This window comes from Cyanidioschyzon merolae, chromosome 18 (genome assembly GCF_000091205.1).
Source record: "Cyanidioschyzon merolae strain 10D DNA, chromosome 18, complete genome".
Lineage (NCBI taxonomy): Eukaryota > Rhodophyta > Bangiophyceae > Cyanidiales > Cyanidiaceae > Cyanidioschyzon > Cyanidioschyzon merolae.
Genome location: NC_010144.1, coordinates 1120598 through 1136949, shown reverse-complemented (window position 1 = coordinate 1136949; position 16352 = coordinate 1120598). Strand labels below are relative to the sequence as shown.

General features: G+C 55.0%; 6 protein-coding genes and 1 non-coding gene across 7 annotated transcripts; 3 read left to right on the top strand and 4 right to left on the bottom strand.

Moving 5' to 3' along the window:
• Positions 1-115: 115 nt before the first annotated feature.
• CYME_CMR461C (hypothetical protein, conserved) lies at positions 116-2575 on the bottom strand (the record flags this gene model as incomplete). Its single annotated transcript, XM_005538608.1, has 1 exon — positions 116-2575. The coding sequence occupies one exon, from the start codon at positions 2573-2575 to the stop codon at positions 116-118; it is 2460 nt and encodes an 819-aa protein (XP_005538665.1).
• A 929-nt stretch (positions 2576-3504) lies between these two features.
• CYME_CMR460C (similar to transparent testa glabra 1) lies at positions 3505-4566 on the top strand (the record flags this gene model as incomplete). Its single annotated transcript, XM_005538607.1, has 1 exon — positions 3505-4566. The coding sequence occupies one exon, from the start codon at positions 3505-3507 to the stop codon at positions 4564-4566; it is 1062 nt and encodes a 353-aa protein (XP_005538664.1).
• Positions 4567-6159: 1593 nt separating this feature from the next.
• On the top strand, positions 6160-7086 carry CYME_CMR459C (similar to fructosamine 3 kinase; the record flags this gene model as incomplete). Its single annotated transcript, XM_005538606.1, has 1 exon — positions 6160-7086. The coding sequence occupies one exon, from the start codon at positions 6160-6162 to the stop codon at positions 7084-7086; it is 927 nt and encodes a 308-aa protein (XP_005538663.1).
• Positions 7000-8937, bottom strand: CYME_CMR458T. The gene has a single exon (XR_002461641.1). It is a non-coding gene; the product is annotated as a hypothetical transcript (transcript).
• Positions 8938-9090: 153 nt separating this feature from the next.
• On the top strand, positions 9091-9456 carry CYME_CMR457C (histone H2A.Z variant; the record flags this gene model as incomplete). Its single annotated transcript, XM_005538605.1, has 1 exon — positions 9091-9456. One exon carries the CDS (start codon positions 9091-9093, stop codon positions 9454-9456), a length of 366 nt encoding a protein of 121 aa, XP_005538662.1.
• Positions 9457-9571: 115 nt separating this feature from the next.
• Positions 9572-10627, bottom strand: CYME_CMR456C (ribosomal RNA assembly protein mis3/dribble/Krr1p; the record flags this gene model as incomplete). Its single annotated transcript, XM_005538604.1, has 1 exon — positions 9572-10627. One exon carries the CDS (start codon positions 10625-10627, stop codon positions 9572-9574), a length of 1056 nt encoding a protein of 351 aa, XP_005538661.1.
• Positions 10628-15290: 4663 nt separating this feature from the next.
• CYME_CMR455C (similar to serine dehydratase) lies at positions 15291-16277 on the bottom strand (the record flags this gene model as incomplete). Its single annotated transcript, XM_005538603.1, has 1 exon — positions 15291-16277. The coding sequence occupies one exon, from the start codon at positions 16275-16277 to the stop codon at positions 15291-15293; it is 987 nt and encodes a 328-aa protein (XP_005538660.1).
• Between the last annotated feature and the right edge of the window lie 75 nt (positions 16278-16352).

Below are 16352 nucleotides of genomic sequence, written 5' to 3'. Positions count from 1 at the left end.
CAGACCCTCGGTTGCACCGATTTGGCGCTCTACGCAGTGAGCGTCTCATATCCTGTGCAGAGAAACAGAGCATCTGGGAAACGCGTAATCGTTGTCCAGTACACGAGACACGACTTCAACCGAACAGCCCTAGAACCGCGAAGCAGAACATTGGTAGCACCAGATTATCGTTCTGTGCGGTAAGTGCCTCAAATACTGTGCAGAGAAACACAGCACCGGAGAAACGCGCAAGTGCTGTCCAGTTGACATGAAATACATTCGGTGCGTGCCACTGCTGCAGCAACAACTGACATAGCCAGGTAGCTATAAAGCCACCCAAGCTGCCTTCGATTGTCTTGCGACTATGAGGCCAGTGGTGTCTCCCAAAGCGACTGCCCAGAATGCACGCGGCAGTATCGAAGACACCCAGCGAAAGCAGACCACTGCTCCAGTCTGTCAGTAAACTCGTCCAGGAGCCATTCGATGCCGAAAATCGTTCGAGGAGCCCCAGGAGAAGCCATCCAGGTGCAGCACATCCCAGAAGCAGATAGAGGTGGCTGACGATGACGCTCCCCTGGTCACGTTCGTCGACCAGTGTCGTCATGAATTGATGAACAGATTCGTAAAAGGAGCGGCCTCGAGTTACGTCGCAACTGGGGCGACTCTGCGTGCCACCAGACGCACCCAGAGATGCATCCATGGAGGGAGTTGTTCGATCACCGCTGGCTGCAGCAGAAACACCATCATCATGACCACCGTCGAATACCTGGTGCATTGAAGTTCCAGCGACCAAATAAGCAGCTTTTGACGGCGAGTGCCTCTCCAAGGGAAACGCAGCGTTCGTACCCGATATTCGGGCTAGCTCCAGGGCAATGAGCACCGCCAAGGCTACTGTCTGAGCAAAGGAAAGAAACTGCCATAATAGCGGATCCTGCCGCAAGATAACCGGCATAAAAAGCAAGAGCGCCAGCAAATGGTAGTACTTGCGGGCAACGATGCGTCGCCATTTCCAACGATGCGGACCTAGAGCGAAGATGCCTACCGCAAGCGTCACAGCCCAGTAGAGAACGAGCACCATAATCGACACGTCTCGGGTCATCCAGCTGCATAGCAAGCGGAACGGCTCCGCAGCATCTGCGTCTGTGCAGTCGCTAAAAGAGCCCGAGTTCATGCTCGATAAACGCTTCAATGTCCGACGCGCCATCAAGTAGTTCAAGGGCAGGATCAGTGCCAGAGGCAAGGCCAGACCAAGCGGACGAGCGAACCGCCGAAGCAGGTTGCGAACAGCGCTCACTTGCTGGCTCCTTAAAGCAATGCCCACTGCACCGCAACTTGATGCGCGTGCGCGATGACCCTGGTTCCAGCCCGCTAACCATCGGTGCCAGTGATTCACAAACAAAATACCTGCGGTGGCAAGCTCTACCGAGGTCTTCAACAGATACCTTTGCATGAGGCGACGATACGGACAAGCATGCGATATGTGACGCGACTGTTGCAGCGTGCCGGGGCTCCCGTGCTGCCTTGGTGGCTGTGCGTCGCAACCGCAAGCCTCAGTACATGACGCTGCCGAGATGCGCCTCGCTTTGAACAAGTGAAACAGCGGGATCGCTTCAACGCCGCTGCGCTTGACATCGGCGGCTAACTCGGAGTGCATTGCCGGCACAAGGCGCTTCTCAACTGAAAAGCAGCTGTGCTCCTGCCACACCGCTGGGTGTGATTGATGTACTCCTACTACATGCCAAGACCCGAGTGCCGTCGGGAACATGTGAAAAGGCGAAAACCAAGCCACTGTCACCAGGAACGATACCAGGAGTGCTTCGCCGTACGTAAACGTGCCAGCAAAGGCATCGCTTGCGAGCGTCTTGCGGACGATCAGCGTCGCTACGGTCGCTGTACAGATGGGCATCCAAGACGTACCGCTGAGCCGTCTCAGAATGACCAGAGGTACCAAATGCAGCCAGAGTAGCTCCAGCAGGAAAGCCCAGCAGAGCCCGGCGCCTTCTTTATCCGAGTTCAGCTCCAGAGGCGGCACTTTTGACAAGAGCGCGGTACCAACAGGGCGGCGTTTTCGACAAAAAGCGCGGTCTCCCGAGGCAGCTGGTGCCGGTGTTTCCTCTGGAACCAGGTGCCAGGTCCAGGCTGCGCACCACGCCTGACAGAAAGCCAGGCTCAGCGAGTGCACCGCTTGGGCTGGAGTCAGCAGGTTAGCGCGCAACGCACCAAGGATACAGAGAAAAGGCAAGAAAAGTCCAACTAGGAGCCCTTGGTCTCGTGCTCGACGAAAGCGCTGCCGTGCTCGCACCGCAGTCTGTCCAGTACCGCTGGTCTTATGCTCGCTAGCCGTTGCGTCCAGAGAACTTGATGCGCTGTCCAATATACGTCGTGTAGCGGCCTTGCGGTGGCAGGGCTCACAAGCAGCGCGCCTGAATGCGGAAACGAGCACCGCACCAGCAGTGACGAGGCTCAGTAGCTCGACTTGTTTCGCAAACTCGTCCTTGGACCGGTCTGCTTCGCAACGCAGAATGAACTGGACCACAAGTGTACCGATTACGATAAAACCGTCCCACGAGCTCCCCAGGTCGAGTGCATAGGTCATCAGCCCAGCGCGGAGTTCGCAAGCCGCTCAGCGCAGCGGAAGAACAGCAGCGCATCGGATCGCACTGGATCGCTGCGCACCTACTAGCGCGAGCACGCGCTGGCTAGTCGGAAACGCCTGCGACTCGACGACTGCGAGGCCTCAAACAGGTCCGGGATGGGACTCTGCGTCGAAGGGTGTCTGACTCACGGAAACTCTGAGTAGGGCCATGTAAGCAGCCGAGCGTGTGGTCCTTTCGTATGCAGAGAAACGTGAGTTGCATGGCCTGGTACCGAACGTTGTTCGGCTCGGTGGAGAGCGTACCGACGACAGCTCTTTTCTTATAAAAAACGATACCGACGCAAAGAATTTCCGAAAGGTGCTTGCTATGCGAAAGAACGTTTTACCGGTGGTAGCATCCGACCAGACTGGGGGAAAGTTGTGGCTCCGTTCTGCTCAACTCGTTTCTCGTCTGCCGAGTTCGGATCCGTTCATGGAGAGGCGCACCAATGCCCTCATCTGGAAAAGACGCTGGCACGTTCTCAGACAAGCCACATGAGTGTTCGTTTTCGACGTCTTGACGCCGCATAGCGTTCTCGGGTGGCTCCTTGCGAGGCGGATGGATACTGTCGTATCTGCTCTCGTCGATGAGCATGTCCCGCCTTGCATATCAGTGTTTGTGAAATCGAGAATGCCTCACGCATCGTTTGCAGTAAAAAGAAATGCGCACATCTTCACCTGAACACCATGATAATGCCGCTTGCCGCAGCGTTTGTGGCACCGAAAACCTCGATGCTCGGCACAGACCTGCACAACTGCATGGCATGCAGTGCACGCGTCAGGTGCGGATACTGCGCGCCAACGGCGATACCACTGCTCCAGTAGCGTTTGTTCGAATACGGAGCAGGTGTCGACGTATCCAGCACCCTTGGGTGCTACCGCTGTTTCTCATGTCCGGCGATCTTGTTCAAGAGCTGAAACGTGCCGGTGGAGAGCGCTTTCCTGAAGTAACCTTTGAGTGGGACTCTCAATGGCCCCTCTACGCCGTCGGCTGGTGTGCGTCGTCGTCGGCTCAGGGCGTCGCACGACTCGCCGTAGGAAGCTTCATCGAAGAAGGACCCAACAACTACATTGAGATCCTTGACTTTGTTCCAGGCAGTAGGGGTACGATCCGACGCTTCCAATCGCGACATAAGTGCTCAATCGTCTTTCCCTGCACGAAGCTTCTCTGGGAGCCTGCGTATGAACACTCGCTAGCACGCACCCAGAACGTTGTACTCGCCTCTGCAAGTGATATGCTTCGCCTCTGGGCTGTAACAGAGGAGCATATGCTTCTTCTGCGAACCCTGGCCCCCAACGAGCGTGCCGAGCAGATTGCACCCTTGACCTCCATGGACTGGAACGAAGTTGATCGGAGCGCGCTGGCGACAGCCTCGGTGGACACCACCGTAGCTGTATGGGACCCCGAGCTCGGTCGTATGCGTACGCGACTCATAGCCCACGACAATGCAGTCTACGATGTCTCTTTCGACCAGAATACTGCCCATCATTTCGTTACCTGTGGCGCGGATGGTTCCGTTCGTCTGTTCGATTTACGCTCGCTGGACCATTCGACGGTGCTGTATGAGTCGCCAACGGGTAACCCACTCTTACGAGTCACGTGGAGCAAACAGAACAGTCACTACTTGCTGACGCTGCCCAGCCGAAGCCGGTACGCCGTCGCTATTGATATCCGCATGCCAGCAGTGCCTATGGCGTATGTTGGTGGCAACACTGGCTCTGTCAACGCCATCAGCTGGTCACCGAGTTCAGCGAACTACCTGGCAACCGCCGATATGGATGGGCGGTTAGCGTTATGGGAGCTTGCTCAGGCAGTGCCAAAGACCGAGGTGCGCGCCTTCGCAGCGTGTAAGTTACGAGGGCCCATAGACAACGTGGCTTGGTCCACTGCGCTTCCGCAGTGGATCGCGGCAGTAACAGCGCCTTCCTCGTTGACGGTTCTTCAGATTTGAGCTGGAAGCATGGCGTTGCAGCTACCAGTGAGCAGCATATGGCGACGTTCATCATGGCTGTAGATACCGAATGGCGACATAGTGCGTGGCTTGTGCAACGGAACGCTATCCGATTGCCTTCCTGGTGCGGAACGAGAGATTTTCGATGAATGCTTCAAATGTAGCGTTGAACATGATACAGCGCCAATGCAGCAGTTGCTTCTGGATGACTCGGAAGGATTGCAGGCAGATCGTTGCCCACAGGGCGACAGGCAGCTATCCGCAACCGGCTACATCCCCAGAACCCGTGAAATCATAGCGAGCAACTCAATTGTTTGAGCTGGGCGGCACTGGTGCACACTGAGCACCCTCTCGAAGATGTGACTCGTGCTGGTGAGCCCAGCAGAAGCATTGCGAAGCAGACCGTGCTCCTCTGCGTCCACAGCATCCTGATGAAGAAAATTCAGTGGGAACATCGCCCGTTCCCTCTGAGGCAGGCTCCCAGGTCGCATACACCTTTTCACCAGAGCCACGCATGATCAGCGTCGAGAGTGCATTGTCCAGCGACCTACCGCTCCTGGAAGAGAAGCTAGACTCGCTGTAGACTCGGATCGATACGCCTATGCGGAAACGAATTCAGGCCCTCGTAGGATGCGCCGCATTTCAGTCGAAAGCGTCCACTGCGAGCACCGACGATAGGCATTGCGCTGCTCGAGAGCGTCATACCCCGCGGAGGTATTGTATGCGTTGCGGCATGCGCACACTGGCGACGGCGGCGGTGCCTAGCACGTAGAACATAATAGTTCCTAAACATACACGATTGTACAGTTGTGCGACTCATGCACGGGTGTTGCGCCCAGCGCCCTCTATGCAACCTGTTCACGTCTTTCACCTCGAATGTGTTTTACTTCCTGGTGTTTGACATTCAATGCTCTTTCGTGGTTCATAGCAGATGCGTTCGACGTGCGCTCATTCGAAGAAGAAAAAATGTAAGGGAAAAATTTCAATACGCAAATTGGGGATCCTAGAGAGCTGGCATCGCCGGCTGCCGGAAAAAAAACGGAAAAACTCCTCGCCGATTCTTCGCGCGAAGAAGAGCAAGTGATACGAGGAACAAGAAGAGGCGAGATGGTCAGGAAAAGATGTTTGCCCGACGGGCGATACCGAGACTGTAGTGGCACACAGGGCACGCCGTCGAGGAATCCTTGCACTGATGAATTCAACCAGCGGTGATGTATGCATGGAGTTTGTGCATCGAGGCCTTCACGTTGCTATCAATAGAAGGAGATATGCGGTGATGCAGAAGAGACCCGCAGAGCTGACGCGAACTTACCCTGTGAAGGAACCTCTCAAGGTCGAATAATACCGGAAGAAGTTGAACCCATTCATAGGTGGCCGGTCTAGAAAGACTAGGAGGCGTCTGCACGTTGTTGGGCAGACGCAGAGTCAGTTGCGGGCGGCGCACCGCTCGCCACTCCTAAACACCGCCTATACAGCGTTTGGCGCTTGGAAGGCATTCGCTGTGTCGGTGTAGTGAGTTCTGTTTGTGTGTCACTAGTACGCTGTCGAAAAAGGACGCTGCTCCAGTACAGCCAACCGCACGCTAACTGGCCCATGGGATCACTGTATACCAGCGAGCTCTCTCGAGCGGTTTCTGAAAGTGTCGCTGCAGCGTTGCAGCGAAGCTTCCAGGGCGAACTTCGCAGCGCAAGTGCACTGGGTAGCGGCTGGTCGACGAGCGCGGAGCTTTTGAATCGGAACGACTCTACCGAGCGCTACTTTGTGAAACTTAGTGAGCCACAGGCGGTATCCATGTTCAGTGCTGAGTTTGAAGGCATTCAGGCTATGGCGGAGTCCGAGACGGTTCGGGTACCAGCGCCGATCTGCTATGGAAACACCGCAGAACGGTCGTTCATCGTTCTCGAATACCTCGAGCTAGGCGGAATCGGTAACGAGGCTGTCTATCGAGACTTTGGCGAGAAGCTTGCGGCGATGCATCGTTGCTCTTCCGGTGGCCGCGGGTACGGGTGGCACCGCGGAAACACTATTGGTTCGACGCCCCAGCTCAATACCTGGATGCACAGCTGGGCCGACTTTTTCGTGGAGAATCGCCTTCGCTATCAGCTCAAGCTGGCACGGTCTCGCCAAGGCGGACGTTTGCGTAACGAAGATGCGCTTCTGCAACGAGTGCACTCGGTCCTACAGGAGCATGAAATTCAGCACCAGGTGACGCCTTCCCTGGTGCATGGCGATCTGTGGACCGGCAACGTAGCGACGTTGCGGAACCAGAATGAGGTCGTCATCTTTGATCCCGCAACTTACTATGGGGACCGCGAAGTGGATCTCGCCATGACTGAGCTCTTTGGCCGCCTGCCTCGTGCATTTTACCAGGCCTATGACGCTAGCTGGCCCTTGCCAAAAGGTTACCGCGAGAAACGTCGTGTGATTTATAACCTTTACCATATTCTGAATCATGGCGCCCTGTTTGGTGGCGGATACTATGACCAAGCGCAGTCCATGATCGAAACGATCCTACGGTGATGCTGGAGACACACCAGCGGACCTGTTTCCTGGCTCGAATCTGGAGTGTGTAGCGTTCATCGGCACTGGAGTGCGTCGCCGTGGCGCTCGCTGGTCCACCAGACACTTGCTCAATGCCACAGATGACTCGAGACGCCTCGAGCTGGGCATTCGTGGATGAAGAAGGCCTTGCTCGTTTGTATAGGCAGCGCAACACGATGAGGGCGATGCAGGCCTCGCACGCTGCATCGTACGGGTGTTCACGAATGGCTTTACGACTTGCGAGTTGGTCACTGTTGAGACTGGCTCGAATGTCGACCGCAGCAGACGCCCTGCTGATCAGCAAACCCCTACCCAGGATAGCTCGCGTGCCAGCTCGATCGCTCTGTAGCAGCGGGACCTGAGCGTGCACTGTGATGCATTTCGCGTTCAGCGATTGGGCTCGTTACCTCTAAGGTGCCGGGGGCGCGGGGGGTATCATCACGGGCTACCGCCACGTCCGCCACTGCCACGGGCACCGCCGAACCGTGTTCTGGATGCCAGGTGCTTCCGCGTGCACCAGCATCCGTCGAGTGGCAGTGCTTTCCACCGAAGGGCCTCGATTAACAGCGACCGGCCGCAGCGCTGCGCAAATTCCAGCTGGACGCATGCGTCTAGCGAAATCAGCGGCGAGTAGATGCGCCCGTGAAGCGCAGAGCCTGCAGAATCTTGACTCTTGCGGCTACTGGTTAGTGCTCTGATAGCCACCAGCAGACTGAATACACCTGCCTTGTGCGAGAATGTCGCAAGTGTTCGCCCTTTGGCCAAAGGTAAGGGAACACGGCACGCAAGTCATTGCAAAGTTGGGCGCATCAGCTCGGGTCTCTTAGAACAAAACCTGCGATGCTATCTCATAGCGTCGGCGAGGCGCGTCTGCTTCGATGCCAAGCGACGAGCTGATCATCCCAGCAGCGTGCTTGGGTTCAGGACGCACGCCAACAGCCACCCTGCAGTGCGCTTGCGTAGCAGGCTTCCTCGCTACCCAAGAAGACACGTAACATCGCAGTTCTGTCACAGGAAAGGCTACCGGTCTGCCAGCGTCACGAACAGTTCAGCAAAGACGCGCTGCGTGCATTTGCCATGTCCTTCACAACGTATGCGCGGTTGCTTTTGGTCGCCAGCTTCATCGAGCTATCCTATTGGACGATCATCGGTGAAACGTCGGTAACGGACATGAGCACATACACACGCGCTCGAGCTCCACCACTGGACCCAAGCGATCGAAGCGGTCATCGCAAACCTGGATTTCGAAACTAGTCGTACGTCCGAGGGATTCTGGTTCAAGGCGTAGATCTCAGGTCGGACGAAAGATCGGGCCGGGGACTGCCCAGACGGTGCGAGCGGCACCGCATGCTGAAGCCGCCACACCGCCCGACAGCGCAGCCTTTCTTCCGCGTTAAAGATAGCCACGGGGTACATCTGAAGCCAAAGCTTCGTCTTGAACGAGGCGGCGGTGCGTCCATGGGCCGTCACGCGTCTCCGGAAGGTTTGTCTGCTCACGCCGTCGCAGTCGGGGCTGAAGACGAATTCCGGCTTCGCAGCACGACTTGCACGCCTCTAGCTGGTGCTTGTCCAGGCAACGAAGAGCCGATCATTGCCTGAACTTTCCCCAAAAGACTAGGAATTGCTGCTCCTCTTCTACAAGTAAACACTACTCTACACGGATCACTATAGTGCAGCGTCTGCGTAGGCACCATTCCTTGAGCCCAGATAAGCGACAGCTCTCGTGCATCCGAAGCGTCTGCTTCAACGTCTCAGGCGTTCAGCGATCCCGAGGCATCCCAATGAGAAACTGTATCCAGCGAAGCGCGCTCCCGTATGGCTGCCCAGGTTGCTGCCCCAGTTGAATTTTGAATCGCAGCGCACCACACGGTGGCGCTCGCTACGCACGAACGTCCGTTCGAGCCTCGCGTGCAGTTCGTTTACAGACGGCGGTACGTACCGTGCGCGTCGCGCGCTTCACTCAAGAGCTTCACACCCTCCGGAATGGCGAAAACTCCAGGAAAATCTATCATGTCTCGGTCTGCAAGAGCAGGGTTACAGTTCCCTGTTGGTCGTGTGCACCGCTACTTAAAGGAGCGCGTTCATAAACAGGAACGCGTCGGGGCTACTGCTTCCGTGTACCTAGCCGCCGTCATGGAGTACCTAACAGCAGAAATTCTGGAACTCAGCGGAAACGCGTCGAAGGACTTGAAGCAAAAGCGGATTGCGCCAAGGCACTTGCAGCTGGCTATTCGGGGCGACGAAGAGCTGGACCAACTGGTGAAGGCAACAATCGCTGGCGGTGGCGTGATTCCCCATATTCACAAGGCCTTACTGAAGAAGGGTACCAAAAAGTTTCAGCAGGAATAAATTCTCTGTATCTTTCGATAAACTTTTCGAGGAAATGAAACCAACAAGAGTCTGGCACTTGTGCTGCTCGCGGATGATAGCGTCGCCGCGGACCCTCGACGTGACTTGGCGTTGCTCAGACAGCCTCGGATGATGTTTGCTCCAGGAGGCGGCGTCTTTTCTCCCGGGCTTGGGCCATTTGTTCGTGAGAGGGCGCATCCCAAACCTTGGCCCGCTCTTTCCGACGCTCTAGTGCTACCGCTTCCGACTTTCGTTCCCGCTCCGTTTTCCGCTTTTGGTCTCTCTGTTGCTCTGTCAAAAAGTATTCACCGCTTTCGATCATGAGGTCAATCTTGCGCGGTCGTTGCGGAGGCGGGAACGGCTCATAAGCCTTACTCCCGCCCTCTTGTTGATCAGTTTGATGCTTTCCTCTGCGCCGTTTCTGGTTTCGTTTCTTGAACTGCGGCAAAAAGCGTTCCCAGTTTTCTTTCGCAAGCTCTGGGTCCTTCGCAAGCTCGCGTTTGATCATCAGTCTCTTAATATTATATATGGGATGGACGTTCTGCATGCATTCTTCGACGATGCGGCGCACCTGTTTCAGACCCTTGTGGTCGCCCATCGCTGCAACCGTGTTCCCCTGAACGAGCACGTAACAGTTCGTTAACAGCTCGATCGCTTTCAGCGTGCTGCCGTTCGGACCGATTAGTCGCTCTCGACGTCTAAGAAAACGATCCCGACTTCGAACGTAGCCACTGATTTTGATGATATCGCAGTACAGCTTTTCGTCGTACAGGATGCGCGCTGCTTGCTGTACTGGCACAGAGCGCGCAAGCAGCTTGATAAAGTCTCGCGCTCTGAAAACTGCAAAAGGATCGTAGGTCTTGCGCGTTGTTCGGACGGTCATAGTGCCTTCGATGAGGTTCAGTTCACAGGCGATACCTGTTTTCTGCAGATGCTGTGTCACGAGTGGCCATATTTGACGCAGATACTGCTCCCGGTATGCCGGGAAAAGCGTCGCGAAAGAAGATTCTTCAAGAAAAGGCCCTGAGGAATCCTTTTCACTAAAAGGATCTTCTTTCCAGTGATCTATATCGTCCGAGTCCCATGGCTTTGGTTTCCGATAACGATTCTTCTTCGAGGGTACCTGCTCCTCGGATAGTTGCGCGGTGCCAGTAGTCTGCTCTTCTCGCATGTGACCCGACGGCTTCCGACAGTGCGAACTCGCCGTTCACACTTTGGTCAGTCTTCTGCGCAGCGGTGCTTCCTATGACGGATAGAACGAGTTCGCTGCCAAACGCTCTTCCAACTGAAAACAGACCGCACAAGGCTTGCAAAGATAAGCGCTCTAGCGAAATGGGTCGGCGCTTGCGTCGCTTGCGATTCCGAATCAGCGACGGCAAGACGACCTCAATTGTTTTGTTTGACAAAACGTTTCCGTTGATACGGGATTCCAGTTTGCGGGATGGATAATGGTAAACGAGAAAGCGTCAGTGATGTTGCACCTTACCTTCAAGTTTATTTTCCTAGACTTGATCTCGGATTTACTGGTCGTGTTGTATGTTCTATAGTGCGCCGCATACCCGCCTTGCTGCACCTGCCATAGTCCTTGCAGCGACGTTGCAGATGTGAGATGAAGACAGAGCATATTTACCATACAACAGAGAGCGTCGGATCGAGGTGTGGTTCACTAGTCACAGGACTGGGATTCATGATCATACTGGGAGCCAGCAATCTGCGCAGCCGGACCTGATTCCTGCGGCAGCGCGAAGCGATATTCTAGCAGACTATCGCAATCAGGGCAGCGCCCAGACACATTCTACCAGCTCCGAAATCCGGAAAGAACTGCGTTGCGGACGAGTTGCTCAGGTCTCGACACCGCACCTGTCCCAGCAGAGGCACATGAAGCACTGGCCTGGCAGACCCGTCCAGCTCGCTGGATCTTCTGCCTAAAAAATGTAAACTTTCGAAAATACGGAAAACCATTCCCCCTTTCAATGCCAACCGTAGAGACGGAAAGAAATTCTGATCTCGTTGCTAGGTAGCATTTCGTTTCTGTGCTCTCGACGCAGAATGCTTCATGGCGTTTGAATCTGTTCAGGGCCGGTACACAGCGCTTCTCTCTGTGATGGTGTGACGATAGTGACGCTTCGATCCAGGATCTCCTGGAATCGAGGTTGGCGTACCAGGGCATGTGGTTGAACGCACCGATCATGAGTCATGAAAAACGTGGGCTGGCAAGAACTTGCGCCCGAAAGGATAGCTAGGTGAATACTTCGATGGTCCACCAAGTACAGAGATGCTCGTACCTGTTCACGGGATAAATTGTGCGCGCATGGCGGGAAACCTGCAGCTTTAAATTCACGGATACATCGAAAGCAAAACAAGCAAGGAGAGTCTCTTCGGAAACTCTTCTCGAAACACAGGCGCGGTCTCGGAGAGATGCAGGAACGCCTTTTTGTGCAGTGGGAACCTGGCTGCGTGAACGAGTGCTCATTCGTGGCTTTGTGAATGCAAAGCGTCCCCGCTGTGCATCGAAGAATGCGTCGATGGCAGCCCGCTTAGGACCAGAGCCGCGCGCATCCGTTTACGAAGTTTCGAATGCAGTGCTCCAGCAAACTCACGTGCGGCGCTTGCTCCGAATCAACCATGAGACGATGCAGCCTATCACTGGGGCAGTGTTCATTCAGGCTTCCTCATTCGGCATATTCGTGGCAAGTTGACGGACTCCGTGCATGCCAATTCGCAGTGCACACCAGACGGCGACGAACAGCGTGCCCTCTGGGAAAGAGGTCGTTAGGGTCAAACGATGCCTCTGGTAGACCTGATGTCTCGCGCTGCACTGCGTATCGAATCCGGGGAGGTGAGAACGCTGCAACTTGCGTCCAGGGAATCGATAAACGGCGTCCGATTGGAGAAGTTGTGGCTCCTCGTGAAGTAGACGCGGGCAAGATACCCATTTTCCTCGAGAATGCATGCAGCGCAGTCGCCTTGCCCGAGGACAATGGCACCTGTTTCAGGCGTGTATCCAGAACACGACGATCATGATGTTTTCCGGAGACCGCCTGTTGCGACAGGAAATCACGCTGTGAAGAAGATCCAAAGCCATGAATCCATGGAGGACGGCATAACGCACCAGAATCGTCATCGATTGACGAATCTTGCATCCGCTCGGTCTTTCGAAAGCATCGTTTGCATTCGTTATAAATCTTGTTGCTCTGCTGAAGGAACAGCAACCATAGTGCGTGTAGCTGGTCTGCTATGACGTGAAGCAAACTGCCGTTGAGAATCTGTTCATCGCTCGCGAGTAGCGGTGTTCAACACGCCACGCCCAGCGGACAGCGCTATTGGCATGTAGTCTACGCCCATGTCAGAGTAGAAATGAAGCCGGCCCTGCGATTCGGGCGTGGATCCTAAACTCTCGGTAAATGTTCACCAGCAGATCGCAGCCTTTGCCTCTCGCTTATCTCCACTTGTGAACACGCCGTTGTCCTCTGTCCTTCTAGTTCCATTCTCAGCAGTCGAAGGATGTTGATGGCAGCGTTCATGTCCCTATCTCAGTGCATCCAGCTCTTGTCGATACATTTCATGCACAAGCAATGGTTGCAATCGAAGCCTCGCAGATCATGTTGATCTTCTCTAAATACAGCCTCGATGGGGTCTGTCACAGCAATGAAAGTCGATTGTGGTCGTGTGTTTCGTATACGTCAACAGCACCTCCTCATCCTGCTCCTGTGGCCGCCGCCCGCCGTGAGGCCCGAACGCTTGCTTCCTCGCTCCGTAAATACCGTTGTCGGGTGCAGAAGACTCTCCTCGATGCTCCTTTCCGTTTCCACGCTCGGTGCTGTACCCTTAGACCAAGGGCTTCTTCTGGGTGATCCGCACTATGTGTCTGCTGTCCGCTATGTGCGAAAGCGAAATCTGCTGCATTCAATAAAGGATTTACCGAACAGGATGATGCGCCGGATAGGACAAGTACCGGAAATACAATCCAGATACGTAGAAGACGAGAACTTTCGATCCATTTACGCTCTCAGCTGTGGAAAAAGAGAAATCGAACGGTCCACTGCAAGCAATCGTTGCGATGACGAAACCTCGAGTCCAAGACCAGTATCTACGCAAACAAAAGAAACACGATCCACCGGAGGCGTGTGTCACGAAAGGTATGCTGGCGTTGTGGAGCCCCGTTTCGTCAACGGCTCCAGATACAGCAGCATCTGCATTTGGAACGAAATCGCATATTTAAGATGGTAGGTACAGTGAACATTCGGCATGAGCTTGCGAACAAGTCATCAAGGATCGAAACCGAGTTGTTTCGCATCAATCCATTATTGCGAAGTATTCTGCCTATGATATGGGTTGAATCAGAGAGAGATCGATCACATGAAGAACGCAGGATATGGGCATGCCACAAGGAAGGAAATTCGAGGAGCGGACGCTCGTACACTTGCATCGAATAATGATATCGTTTATTGGACGAAGAACAGTTCGAGGTTGTCGCGAATCATCTGCATTCCAGTGACGTATCGAATTCCAGCGGCAGCAGGTCAAAGCAGCCAATCGGAAACGACGACCGAGCATCCTGGCGTTCTGTGAGAATCCACAAGCCCGTATGACAGCACTTTCAGTGTCGAAGCTTAGCATCCGAATAAAATTTCCAAAAGAAAATCGACAAACACGAACCGAGTAAACAGTTTATTTTTCCATTTTCATTGGACACAAGTCTAGAGAACGAGGTCTCGACGCTGCTGCTGCTGCTGCTGCTGCCGCCGTATGCCACGCATCTGAGCAATCACGAGAGTATCATCTTCAGCAGGGAAAATCGAAAACGAATGACCTACTTCGTTTCATTCATGAGTCAGCAGACTCGCTCGGCTGCGCATCTGAACGCGCACCCAGAACATATGCGCAACCTCTATCAGGTATGTTTGGAAGCATCTCGAGGTGCAGCGATCCCGAGGAGGCTGTAGCCGTTCCGAGGCTCGTTGACCGAACCGGTGGTAGTTTCCGGAAGCGTCCAATACGGTGTCGAATTCCGAGGCATGTCATCATCGTTCAAATCCATGCACCAAGAGTTCCCGCGCACTGAACTGAAAACTAGGCAGCGTCGATCAGCAGTCAAGCGTCAGATGCGACAGCGGGAACACTGCTTGCGGTTTGCCTGCGGAGAGCGCCGGGCGTCGCACTAAGGCGCTGGCGCCACCGCGTCCGCTTTCGAACGGAAACAAATGCACTCACCGGCATATCGACTGCGACATTACCGGATGCGAATGGCATCGCGTTTTCGCGAACAGCGCATCATTCGAATGCTGCAGCACTCACAACGACACCAGGGGCAACAACAAGGTCCATTCACGGTAGTCTATTGTGTCATTGAGAACGCATGCTAGGCCGAGGTTATCCACCCTCTCTTTGCCCATGTGCGAACAGCGACGTGCACCGCAGTGTCGACACGGTTCCACCGCAGCCGAGACACACGTCAGCGTCGCTTGCCAGACGCTCATACGCATCTCGGAACGCAGTGTGCATTCCTCAAGCATGGTTCAAAGCTATTCGGGGCCAGCAGCGAGCTGCCTCTGCAGGAACTCCACGACCAACAGACGTCGCGAAAGCACTCTGCTCAGGCTCTATCCATACTACCATGAATGCAGCGTGCTGAGTCTGCATTCGAATCGCAGAGCGGACGTAGACACCCGAGAGCCGCACCTGCTTGCTCATCCATTTGCAAGGTTAGCGCACGAACGTTTCGCCTTGATCATGGTGCAACCGAATCGGTCGTTTCGCAGAAGCGCCTTGCGGCATCTGCAACCACACAACATGTTCTCCAGGTTCCTCCGATCCAAGCGTCATCAAGCACGCTACATCGCTGACCAGGAATCCCCAGATGCACCTGTGACCTTTGCAAGTTCCATGAGCATACTTGGCGTGATCATATTCCCGCCACAAACAACAACAACAATATTGCCTGTTTGACCGATATGCTCATGCAAAAAAGCGCGTCCCCGCGGGGAGGTCACAAGCGTCAGTGCGGCGCCACAGGCCGGCTCGACGAGCATGCGGTGCAGGGTCGCGAAAGCAAGCATCGCCTCAACCGCCTCCTGGTCTGTACACACATATGAATAGAGCGGGTGCGCTCGGCTGCGGATGAGCTCCGCACAGGCCTCGGATACTTGCAATGCACCGAGACTTTTCGCGACAGTATCGATCGTGGGAATGCGCTGCAAAACACCGTTTGCGTTGAAGGTGGCCGCGAAGCTTGCCGCTCCCACGGTTTCAGCAGCTACGACCGGCACATCCGTCCAGCCGCGACGTTGCAGACCTTGGACGACTCCAAGCAGGAGACCACCGCCACCAACGCTCAAGACGATGGCGGCTGGACGCTGGTCGAGTTCATCGACGAGTGTGCTGTGCCCCGTCCAGATCAGCGGATGATCAAAAGGGTGCACATAAAGTGCACCACTTGATCGCTCAACTACTTCGAGGGCCTTTCTGTTGGTCTCGTCCCATACTTTGCCGTGAACGTGCACCGTTGCACCTTCCGAGCGAAGACGTGCTCGCATGTACGCCGGCGTTGTCTCCGGCACATAGACTTGAACAGGAAGACCTAAAGCTGAAGCCGCTGCTGCTGCTGCGAGACCAGCGTTCCCACCAGATGAACAAATAATCTCAGTGCAGTGCTGGAGGCGAAGCGACTCGGAGCAGAGCAATCCGATGCCGCGGATCTTGAACGATCCACTCCGTTGCAGGTTTTCGAGCTTCAACCACACATGCTGACTCCCGATGAACCGCGAAAACTCTCTCGATTCAATACAAGGCGTTGCAATGTGCAGTCGGTTTACACCCATTCAGGTGATATGGACTCGCAGCTTGTTAAGGAAGCGCTTTCGGTTTCGTTGAAAGCACCCGAGCGCTGCTGCTGT